The sequence below is a fragment of the Punica granatum genome, chromosome 8, assembly GCF_007655135.1.
Source record: "Punica granatum isolate Tunisia-2019 chromosome 8, ASM765513v2, whole genome shotgun sequence".
Taxonomy (NCBI): domain Eukaryota; kingdom Viridiplantae; phylum Streptophyta; class Magnoliopsida; order Myrtales; family Lythraceae; genus Punica; species Punica granatum.
This window is the reverse complement of record NC_045134.1, coordinates 22,922,604-22,935,196: the sequence shown is the minus strand read 5'-3', so window position 1 is coordinate 22,935,196 and position 12,593 is coordinate 22,922,604. Positions and strand designations below refer to the sequence as shown.

General features: G+C 38.0%; 1 protein-coding gene across 2 annotated transcripts; it reads right to left on the bottom strand.

The window, feature by feature from the left end:
* Nucleotides 1–214: 214 nt before the first annotated feature.
* Nucleotides 215–12,004, bottom strand: LOC116187425 (cleavage stimulation factor subunit 77). Of its 2 annotated transcripts, XM_031516109.1 has the most exons (23): nt 11,687–12,004; nt 11,499–11,579; nt 11,337–11,399; nt 11,152–11,261; nt 10,075–10,175; nt 9,309–9,370; nt 9,075–9,215; nt 8,833–8,961; nt 8,116–8,162; nt 7,147–7,210; nt 6,441–6,561; nt 5,853–5,911; nt 5,671–5,739; nt 5,373–5,513; nt 4,716–4,780; nt 4,352–4,448; nt 3,580–3,639; nt 2,719–2,871; nt 2,267–2,333; nt 2,088–2,180; nt 1,398–1,565; nt 1,091–1,312; nt 215–591 (listed from the first exon to the last, which is right to left on the bottom strand). In XM_031516109.1, the coding sequence occupies exons 1-23, from the start codon at nt 11,723–11,725 to the stop codon at nt 428–430; spliced, it is 2,316 nt and encodes a 771-aa protein (XP_031371969.1). In that variant the 5' UTR covers nt 11,726–12,004; the 3' UTR covers nt 215–427. The 2 variants fall into 2 exon arrangements, with proteins under 2 accessions (XP_031371969.1, XP_031371970.1); XM_031516110.1 differs by lacking the exons at nt 8,833–8,961; nt 9,075–9,215.
* Nucleotides 12,005–12,593: the final 589 nt, after the last annotated feature.

The following is a 12,593-nucleotide window of genomic DNA, read 5'->3' as shown; positions in this document are numbered from 1 at the left end:
CTCTTTTTCAAGGATTGGAGTATGGGAAGGATCAGACTACCCAAACCCATCCAACGATCATCCCTGGTCAGATCGAAGATACTCGGACGTTATCCAGGAGAGATTCAGAGTCATCATCGGATTCGAAGTCCGGTTCCAGTTTTATTTCCTACCCGAGCATTTCGAATATAATGAGCTACGCACAACCTTCGAATGGTAGAATTAAAATCCGAAAGAAAGGAAGCGGGCAATGGCTTACATTATTTGAGAAAGAATTGGAACACATTCTCACAGATCCGCACCAACAACTGCAAATAACAAATGATACGGAACTCGTATATAAACAGCAGATCCAAAATCGTCAACCTCGAACCCGAGACTAAAAGATGTGGAAGTCCTATAAAATAAAGGGGGGGGGGGGGGGGGGGGGGGGGCAGGGGGCATGCTCTTATCCCGTGCTCCCGGAGAGATCTCCGGAGAAAGCACTTCCATAAGAAGCGGAACCCGTCTGCGAGGAAGTAGCAGCTCGAGCCTTCTGAATCTGCCGCATCCTGAAGACATCCCTCGGGAGCGGCTGGCTTTGAACTGTCGTCGTCTCTTCATCCTCTTGTCCTAGAAATCAGTCATTTAAGGAGGATGAAACTTTCAGCAAGACTTCTCCACAGTAAGAATGTGCCTTACAAGATATAATAAGTGGAACTCTTGAACACCGACCCCTTATGTACAATGGAAGTTCACTCGTACGGACTAGACCGGACTTAAGAGTAGGACCAGACAGAACATACAGAACGAGAACTGGCTGTCGACGTAGTACACCTTGTGAAGGATAATGGTTATTACGGCTTTTTCTTCATTATATTTACCTCATTTTCCTCGAAAAGAAAAATGGGAAACTCTTTATATTTATTCTTTTTTCTAACACTAGGGTTTAGAAGAGGTTCGTTAACAATTTTTTTTGTTTTTGGTAAGTCGGATGGCACAGTCGAACTACAGGGTAGACGTTTCTGCTTCCTCATGGGGCGCATTAATTACATCCGCATGCATTAGTTTTACTGGTTCATAGTAATACAAAACATATGTAAATGTATGTGAGATTATCGAAGAAACTTACTGTTTAAATCTTTTCTTTTCTTGGCCTGCCTGTCCCCAGTCTGTTTGAAAGATGAACCGCTCCGGACGGGATGGGACTTGCTCGAGGTAGAAACTTCACTACCACTCAGAGCAGGACCTGTAGAAGATTGCTTCTGGGGAGCTCCCGGTTTTCCAATTGGAGCTGCTGGTATGTTGCTCTGTAAGCATATAGATAATACAATGTCCACATCCGGTGTCGGACCTGTGAAAGGGAAAACCTCAGACTCAGGTATTAACGTTATTATTTTACACGAAAGATGCGTAAAAAAAAAGGCAGAAAAATAAACCTTCAACAGCAGGCAAGGTTGCTAAGAATGCTGCCAATGCTTGAGGGGTTGCTTTTAGTATCTCGTCGAATGCATTCGTAATATTTCCTCCCACACCAACAGGAACAGGATTTGTTATGTTAGAAGGAGCAGCAACTGCAGGTCCCGTTGCCATGGGGGTTGGCATCCCTACAGCAATACAGTCATCAGTCACCAACACATTCTTTTGGCTAGATAGCATATACAAATTCTGCAAGTGACTTTCCGGCTTAATTTACTGAAAGGAAACACTCTGGACCTAACGAGTAAGATAAAATTCAATTAGTTCATGAAGTGATCGTCCCAGAAACAGAAACTGCAAATCAAAGGGGACAAAGAGGGACAAGTTACTCCCCAGACTAGATTCCGAATTTGGCTTCATTCGGGAGAACCGAAAAAACTCAAGTCAAGTCAAGATCAGCCCGTTAATATTCAGCTCAACAGGACCACCATTCATTATATTAGCAAGTATCGCATTCTGATCTATGTAGAAGCAAGAGGGAATCTGCCTGTCTTATGCCACTTACAGGGGGCATTTTATGATAAGCAAAAGCAAGTACACTGCTCGGTAAATCTCACGAAGTGGATAAACTTAATTAATATATATCTTAATAAGATCACTCTTGGAATGCAATGATAATTAGGTCATTATGAATGGCTGAAGCCGTATACCTGTTTTTTGCCTTGGGTCATATACGACCATTTGAGAAGTATCTGGATATATAACATCTGAAGATGAGGTTGAAGGGCCCAACAAGCCCCTTTCTGCATGAAACAACGGAGTTCATCCACCCAGTAACCGAACAATATGTCGAACTAATGGTGTAGAACAATTAGTGATTAAACTATACCCATTAATCCAGCTCCATTAGATACTGCTAGCTTGTCCGATTTCTTATTGAAATTTCTTGTAAGCCACTGGGAAAACAAATGTAAAAACCCATTATTAGACTCCTCAAAGAAAAGAAGAGATAATTATACTGGTATTCCATGTCGGAAAAAAAATAATAATAATAAAAGAAAATCAAATGTGTACTGATGGGAAAAAAGAATATCATTAAGCTGTCAAAGCAGCATCTTGATCATGGCATTCATGGACAAGTAAATGACATGACAGGCATAACTAACAAAACAGAAAGGAAGAGAAGAAGATAGGCATAACTACCAAAACAGAAGGGAAGAGAAGAAGAATAAGAGAATGTGAACTCACAGAAGAATCTATTTTCTAGAGGTTCTACTCATCACCAAACAACTTACAGGAGAAGAATTATAGAAGCTAAGGAATACTTTGAACAGAAAATACCTCCTGTCGTGACAAATGATCCAATTCTTGAGAAGAGCATGGCCATAAGTCCATGAACCTATAACGTGACACAATATCCTGCAACGATCCCTCTAATGCGGAGGCTTCATCTTCCGTGGTTCCAGAAAGAGCCTCTTTTCTTCTCTGCTCAACCTATAAGGTATTAAAAAAAAAAAAAAAAAAGGAGTAAGGTCACAAGTCGCTGACAGTAATCTCAGAGAAATGAGCATTAGAAAGAAATTGCACCATATTGGCAGCATATGGAAAGAGGGGGAACATACAGTTTACATGGACAGTTGATATTGTCATGCACAAGATATCAGAGTGAAACAGATTGCAACGATGAGAATTTTTTGGAAACCTCAAGATACATTTATGAGGTTGAGTACAGCTAAAATCAATCAAATGAGTTAAGAGAAATGACAGGAGCATATGTGAAAAGCTGCCATCCCAAATGAGAAGCAAGAAAAGTGTTCAGCTCACAAGGACAAAAACTACAGATAAGATATGAACACGATGAAAATTCAGTGAGGTCCTCCATAGCTTGTGATCTCCAAGGAGAAGTCATATGGCTATGAAAGTTTTTCAACTAAAAAAAGAGAGAGAGATGACAAAAACAAAATGAAAATAAGCTTGAACAGGCAGTTATAACATGACATCAATAAAAAGGACAAAATGACAAAATATGTACAAAATAAGGAGCTGAAAATTAGGCAGAGATAATAGACATATTTAAATAATTCAAAGCAGCACGCCATAAGAAATCACGAAAATCAGCCAGATTAGCAATCGCACGGAAGAATAGGGATAGGATAAATTCATACTCAGATTATGTAGCATGGAGAGATTAAAAAGTTTCACCTTCAACATGCTGGCCAAGTCCCCATAGGTTTGCTCAAATTCAACAAATCGTTTCCAAACCTATAATATAATGACAGATATTATTACACTAATGACTGGATATAGGTAGCCCAAGTACAGAATCACTCTAAACCATTCAGAGTTTTCATGAGTTATAGCTTTCTACAATCTCTCAATCCTTTCCTTCAGGCAATGCTCATAGCAATTGGATTCTCCATTTTCCTTACACATCAGACTCAGAATATGGTTATTGCCATAAATTCTACAGTGGCTTGCATCAGATGAATGAAGTTCTTCAGCAGTACAAGGTAATTGGAGAAAATGCTCCTAAGTACTTTTAAAAAAAAAAATTAGTTTTCAATTAAGATCTTAAAAATTGTTCTACCTTACACACTTTGGTTGAGCATATTTCAGCAGGCAATTGTACATTATTGCACATCCAACTTAAACATGCAGGGTTGGCACAAATTTTTTTTTTACTTCTTTTTGATTAAAAATCCCCTCTTGGATCACTTTTATTTCTCATCGGTATAGAAAGACCACACTCGTGAGCTTATTCCTCAGTCGGGACAAGTTAGGATTTCCTTTTTGACATCTTTACCAGAAAAAATATTTCCATAGAAATATTCAACTCACCAACCAGAAGTTGTTCTACCTCAAAGGAGAACCATCTTATCCCTAATTACAATCACGAACTCATCCTATTCAGCTTCATCTCCTTTACTTTAAGGCTTAAGGAGGATATTTCAGAAAGAAAACTGAAAGATCATACCTCCACAGATCCTTCTGCCGGCAGTGAGCTCAAAGCGCGCTCAAATAAAGCACGAATATTTTTATCATCATTCAAACGGGACAAGAAATCTGCATACCTGCAAAAGCTTAAATACTTTTTAGGCTGAACCAAATTCTAAACATGAAATTTGAAATGATTAGAAAGAACTTGTGGCAACTAAAGCACAAGTACTACTTCTAATTCACAAGAAACAGGAAGCCATTAAAATATAAACTATCAACTATAACAAGGAAGAAATGTCAATGAATATAGACTTCCAACTTTTCTAGCAAATTAACATGCCTACTAACCTACAACCTTCATAACTGGACAGAAAATACAATGAAAGGAGACTTGAACTCACTCAAGTATGTAGGCTGGTTCATTCATAAAACGTTTCAAACCAGCTTCAAAAACATTGTGTGCCATCTGCAAAATCATGAAATTCGTAAATTCTTAGTCTTAGTGGAAGACTATGAGTTACCAATACTAGAAGATGTTGGACCACTAAGCATCAAATGCCATATATTAAGAATGCAACTGATGGTTTTTGCGAGGTATACGGCACTATTGCTCTGAAGGATGCTCAGTTATGCAATGACAGAATTGTTGAATGAAATTAATTGACAGAACGTGGCACAATCATCGATGCAAGATGAAGTTGACAAAAAGGCGAACTGGATTTGCAAAGAACCCCTTTATATGGGTTAGAGCAGAGCAAGATCAATATGAGCATTGCAGCTGTCAAAATATGATCAACTTCAACTAGTGAATAAAGCATATTCTTTTGCTTTATAATATACTTACTATCTAATCTGGCGGTAAAGTTAATTTCCCATCCCTATCCTGAGTCTTATGAAGCAACTAGGCAGCGAAAAGCAACTAACTTTTTCAAACTATGAACTGATATTACAGTAGCTACCCCCCCCAAGTTGATTCAACTTATAGACTTCCAGAAAAGAAAACGGTAATTTAAGGTTGAAGGCTAATGCAAATGCAAATAAGGGATAAAGAAGATCACCTTGGGTTCCTTGTCAAGGCAAAAGGCTATCATAGCATATGCAACATAAACATGGTATGTACAGTTGGGGGATTTTCTAGCATCTAGGAAGTACTTCCGAGCTGCTTCAACACCTTCCGTCCTTCTCAAAAAGCGAATATACTGCAGATTAGACACCAAAGATGTAATATATTCTCAAGAGTACTAAAAACAGAGAGACCACCAGTTTCATGACTCTGATGGGCATGCAAAGAAATTTCTCTTTGCAAGGGAACATAATTCGTAAAGACAATAATTCATATGTTAATAGGGTAGATACTTGTATTTGCGCAAGGGAAGTATTTCTTGTGCCATCTGTAAAAAGGCTCTCATACACTTGCTTTGCTTCCTGCATCAGAGCAAAACTAGAGGTCAAAGACTGTAACTGAGCACATTCTTATACAAAACGAGACGCCAAAAGCTCTGATATTCTTCACCCCAGGAAAAAAAAAATTCCAATACCGGCGTTGCACCACGGGATTCTTCCAGCTCTAGATATGCATATCTAAGCAGCTCAGATTCTGCCAGTAAAATGATGGATTCATCAAAAAAGACGGAGTATAAAAATCATTGCCATTCTATTTTTGGGCTTTCAATCTATTTCAACAACTGGAAAACCCTAAAAGCATTGAAAAAATTCAAGCAGGGAGATTTCGTTAATATTTAAATTTCCTGAAATCACTAGCCACTGGCTGTTGCAATTGTGCCTCAGTTAAATTGACATTTCAGATGTCCATTTGTAAATGGTTTATGCCTAGAACTTCTATGGAAAATCTGAAAAATAAAATATTTCCTAATATTTTTTTTCTTGATCAAATGCACCGTCAAAGACAACCCATTTTCAATTCCAATGTCGTCGTTTCTCTGAAGTTTATCCATTTATTCTTACAGTTCATTCCACACTCATCCTATGTCAGTCATCAAGAAATTATTATTATTATCTATTATCACCATGTCTACCCATACCATGCAAGAATACCACGTTCTTACAAAAGTAAAAGCTAGGAAGTCCACAATCTACATGGCATTGCAAAAAGAGATGAGAAATACCTGGTAGAGCCTTCAATGCTCGCTGAAATACTTTGATAGCAGCATCAGTGGAACCAGATTTTGCATGCCAAGTCGCATAATCATACCATATATCAGGGTAATGGTATAAATACATCAGACACTACAAATCAACAGAATGCAACAAGCATTAATAACTTACATTTGATTAGTAGTTAGGAAACATACAATGACCAGCCAGAAGCTAAAGCTAGTGTGATCATGCAGATAAAGCCAAGTTTTATACCCTTCATATATAAAAGACCCATAAAGGAGCTGATAGGTGCAGTTGGGTATATCGGTAGTTGTTTTTTTTTTCCCCCTGCAGGGGGCCATTTGGAATTCAATTTCACAATCTCCCTCAAAGACGAACATTCCATCCTTAATCTCAACTTATCGCAAGATTAAATACAAAATGAGCACAAACATATGCCATTGCCTCCTAGTTCAGCAGTAAAGTGAGAAGTACTTGGCCCAAATTTATTGAAAACGAATCTAGTACTTCATGGGACAGAGAAACTGAGATAGAGAGAGAAAAGAGCAAGGGTACTGAGAGTATCAGTACTTTCCAGGACGAACAATCAAAAGCAGAAAGTCTCCAGAAACAAATGAATGTTTGGGTCCACAGTGTAAATGACAGAGAACTTAGGTGGAAAAAAGGGGGGCCTTCAAATACCCCACTTAGAAATTTAAGTCATAAATCTTATACCTGCTCATAGGTAAATTCAATGCGCTTATTGGCAGATGCAGCATCTATCCTTTGAGGATTCCCTCTGAAAATATTGTCAAACAAGTAAATGAATTAATTTGCCATTGCTAAGTTGAAAATTTAACTTTTAATATGAAAATTTTCATTAAAAATGATATGCAACAGTGCTCTACTTTGACCTGGGAAAAATCTACTTTTCATTTATTCTGAACCAAAAAAACTCAATAGGTCAATCCTAATGGGTATTGACAGTTAAAATTCCACTCATTTTTAGGATGAATAACTTACTAATGCTCAAGGAACAAGAATTAATTCCATATAACAGGATGCTGTACAAACATTCAATCTGTTCACAAGGTAAAATGATAGCTAAACATTTCTTTATGTTCAACAAATTCAGAGATATTCCTTTTGTACAGGGGCTCGCAACCTTTCGATGCTTGTAGTATACTACTGATATTGATTGCTTCAGATCTACATCAAGCTTCAAAAATAAGAGTGAATTATCACTCTCTACAAGTTGGTTTTCAGCTTCAAAAGCATAACTTTTTTTGGGGGGGGGTAAATCAAAAGCATTACTTTTAGATATACAAGGTTCATTTTTAAAAAATTCACAAAAGTATCAAATCCTTGTATATATCCACAAACATTCTCAGCTAACATCCATTCATAACTTCATGAACATTTTTTTGTTAGAAAGCATCAAAATTAAATTTGTTACAAATTTTTATGAAATTTGATTAAAAAGACCACATCCAAACATGTTACTGGAAGCTTGTAACAAAACTGAAGCACTACTTGTTCCGGTGCAGGTAGATCCTAAGACTTTCTGGCTTTGTAACACTTTTTTTCTTTTTTCTTTTTTTTGGATAAGTAGAATAAAAAGTTGGGATCAATAAAACAACTCATAGTATATTTTACATAAATTTAAATAAGCCATAAAAGGAAAAACACTCAGGAAGTTCTTACTTTTCAAAAGCTAAAAGTCTCTTCCATGCCATCCACTGCATTTCTTCCTGAAAAAATTCATGGGAAAATTTTACTTACTACTGATACAGCAGGAAGAGCAAAGAGCCGAAGCGAGGAAAACCTGGTTAAGTGTCAAGCAATCTACACTTAACAAAATAAAAGAACATTCGCAAACCCAAAAGTCCTAATCTCTTCTAGCTCCAAACAGTCCAAAAACTTTATATGGGGTTGAGGGATTCTTTTTCCATATTTTATCCTGTATGCACATCACAATTGACCTAAAGATTATTTGGTTGCAAATTATGACAGTAATCAACTTGGGTCCTCGAAATCCTAACATTGCCGACATGGCTTACTTGACCATACAATATGAAAATTTAGTGTAGAGCCATGCGACATAATGAAAATTGAATAATTAACGGGACAAGCATGGAGGCCTACAGATATCCATTAGATGCCTTGATATATAGTCAGAGACCCTTTTTTTGTTGAATCACTACTATCATGTTTTAATACCTACACAAAGATTAAGTAGGTAAATGGAAACAATGCATACTACTGCAGGTACAACTTAGTATACATCAATTATACTTATAACCAGAAAGAAAAAGAGATGACACGGTCATTCGGATGTAAAGCCTGTGTTCTACAATTAGCTACCGAACATTTCGACATAACCAACAGTCAAGGAGTACAGAAAAGGAAGCAGATTGTTGCCTTGTAGGAGCCACTAGGTGGTACTGCAAGCATATTCCAGTCAATCTCATCAACATATTTCTTCCGTTCTCTATAGACAGCTCTCGCACTGTTATATTTTGGTTGATATTCTGATACTAGCCCTTTTGCCTGAAAACCACAAGACCATCAACCTTTTCTTTAGAACTCCAGTCCAGTTTTCACAACTAGGTTACGTGAATCAAACTGAGCTCAGATTATACCAACAGAATTATTTATATTACCAATTGACGGCTGACTGAGTTTTCAAAATTCTCATACTCTTTCCAGAGTTGTTCGATATGATGGCAAGGCGTAACAATAGCAGTCTGATATGCTTTTCGAATAGCAGTCATTCTTTGTGATTCTTCTTGGGCATTTAGAGCCTGCAAGATCATCTCATGTACAGAATAAGCTAAAGTCCTCTATGCAGTAGATCTCTCTAAGACTAAAACATGAGGAAAAAAGAATAAATGTACCGGCAATGACTTCAGAAAAGCAATGTACTCCATCCACACAGGCCCAGCTGCCATGTCACCTCCTGGAAGTACAACCAGAAAAATGAGAAATGTGATTTACCTGACCTGAACAATACAATTTAAGCATCCAAAACATGCACGAAATTTTGAGAATTGATCTTAACAGACATGAGATGTTGAGGGGCAAACATTCCAAATGATCTAATTGTGCAGAAAAGGAGAGAAAATGAAGGCGGAAGAACAAACATTGGAGTAACATTCTACATAATTTTTAACATGCTAAGGTCATATATTATGATGATGATGATGACAGTCCCGCCCGATATTCATTTGAAAGGAGTACATAAAAAGGCCGATAAGCAAACATTGAAACCAACATGTAACTAAGAAAACAACTTCTCTTCAAGAGCTGAACCACCATATGCTATGCCCTCAAAAAACACAATTCAATTCGAATCCCAACTTTTTGCTCAAGAAAATACATGCCAAATGTCAAGAGAAGACAAATACGATGCCTCTTTCTAAATAATTTCCTTCAATATATAAAATGATGAATTTCATATCCCTGTCTTATGATCCATAAACAACCACCATATGGCATGCCAAAGAACAAAACTCAAAGAAAAAATATTAACAAAAACCATCATCATTAAATCCTGGTCACTACTTGCAACCTTACTATCAACACCCAAAAAAAGGGATGTCAATGATATTAAGAAAAAAAGCTAATCAGCACCCTTCGAAAAGACAAAGAAAGAAGACCCACCTACATAATTGAGCATGAAAAGGAATGCTTTCCTAGTTTCTTCATGGCCCTCTAACCCCTTCTTGTCATTGATCTTCCTAATGTAACGAATGTAACAACGCCTAGAAAGATGGTACAAGGAAAACATTAAGCCTTAAAACTATCAACAACCAGCTCAGGGCCATCTTAGCAAAGCCAGAAAGATAAACAATACTTAACCAAAAAGAAGAATAAAATTTAGAACAGCAAGTGGAACAGTTTGCTGATAGAAATGTAAAAAATCGCCAATAACTTTAGCCATCGATATACAATGCGTTACTGACTAATTATTAACCATAATATCCATGCAGTAGTGATGCTCTTTTCACTTCTAGAAAAGGTTTTGCCGATTTTGGGAAACTCATGACTTCTTCACATGGCATAGGAGCACAATTTTGAGTCACCCACAACACACAGTTATGTAAATCACTATATTATGCTTCTATTCCCTGTGATTTTGCAAGTAGTGTAATTGATGCACCTTCATAGAAGGAATTAATATCAGGATGCCTTAAAAACCACATTTCATATACATTTGTGTGCACCATCTTTCAAGATAGTTTGTGACCATGCAAACACTTTACATAGTATCAGAGCACAAATTTTGTGGTTTAGCCTAGCATTGTTTTTCATTTAGTTAATTAATTTCCTCTCTTTGCTCTATGTTACTTCTGGTTTTCCCAACGTGTCAAGCCCAGCTTGCGAGTACGGTCAGTGCTAAACCACCTTGGACATATACTGTCATTAGCCCCTCCTTCAAGCCTGAGCTTTTAGGAACCCATAAGCACAAAACATAATTGAGAAAACACTGCTGGCATAATAACAAAGACCAGACATCCAGAAAAAGTAAGCAGCTAATGCTCAACCATTAGTGAGAAAAGCATTCATTCACTTTTATTTATAAATTACCGCAACTATAACCATCAGATAACGACCTCATATGAACATGAGCACAAACATCAAATGTCTAATTTATTACAAATCGGGCTAATGAATTTCACAGAACTGTCAAAGTATTATATATTTGAAACAGAGAAACAAGGTAGGAGAAAGAGAGACCAAAGAGGCACTTGGAGACAATTCAATAAACAGCGGCTAAATATTAGCCTCGTGGCATCGTCATTGTTCGCGGCCATGTGAGCTTCCACATACTGCTTCCAATATTTGGCCTGCAGAAGCAAATAGAAACAGTTAAGGGACAAAAAGACGACTTATTTAAAACAGAGGAATTCAGAGATGCTCACACATGTAGGGAAGACCCCAAGAAGCTGCTCATATATCGGCACCGCCTCTGCAATGGGCAGCCGCTGCCATATCAACCAAAACAAAAGAATCAACAAGAAATTCGAATTTTTAAGGTTCAGATGCATCAACAAGAATGCCCCAAAAGAATTTGAATGCCCTACCAGAACCTCGCTTGCCAAAGCTTCGGCGGCTTCAACGTTGTACTTGTCAACCGGGGGGTCATCAGCAGCAGCCTCCTGATCCTAATTGCATCAAAACCAGACATTAATTCACGTCGAATCGCAAGTGAGTCCAAAACCAAAGAAACTGATGCTTCAGACAGCTGATGGAGCAGCTCGGGTAGACGTGCCTTCGATTCGGGGCCGCCGGGGTTCTCAACAGAGGCCATGCCGATTTGATTGGGGAAAGGATGAGCAGTGATGCGAATCCTAGTGCGTGAAATCGATGAGAACCGCCATGATTAGGGTTCCGGAGGAAGAGGAAGAGGAAGAGGAAGCGGAAGTGAAGAGAAGCTGTGGGACAGTGGAAGAAACGAAAGGGGGAAGACTTTCAACTGACAATCTGATGGAAGCGCGCAAACAAATCAAAACGGTCCGGTCGGATTGGGCCGCCGCACGCCGTCGCAGGGGGTCGGAGGGGTGTGAGAGAGAGAAGAGAGAGGAGAAAGGGACACGTGGCGAATAAGAGAAGAGAGAGAAATGGCGGTTACTATCGCATTTGTCATCATAATTAATCCCGCACGTTGGGATTGTTTTCGGGCCTGAGAGCAAACTAGAATGTCGATTTATCGGTCTAAATCGCTGTTTTGGAGCCTATGAACAAACTCTAGTATAAAATATTACAATATTCCCATTTACAGACTCGATTAGGGGGACTTTTATGGCATTGAAGATGGTCCTTAATAGCATGGTAAGTTTAATATTTAGTTGTTTAATTAATTAATCAAATAATATCGCATAATCTATCTCTTTTTTGGGCTTTTTTCTTAATGAATTCTTGTTTCTTTTATTGGTATTATACCTAAATATGTCCCTGGCTCTGCAGATGGAGAGATGAGAGAAGATCCAAAGACAACGAAGTAAGAAGATGATGCCTCTGTCCCTTCTCCCCCATCTTCTGATACTATGATTCTCAGCTCTGTTGTCTTTAGGTCATCTGGTTCTTTGAACATGCTGTTCATCTATGCTCTTTTGTCTTAAAATACCAGTGCTTTGAAGATCCTGTCCGAAGTATATGTTGGGCTTGATGTTGCACAC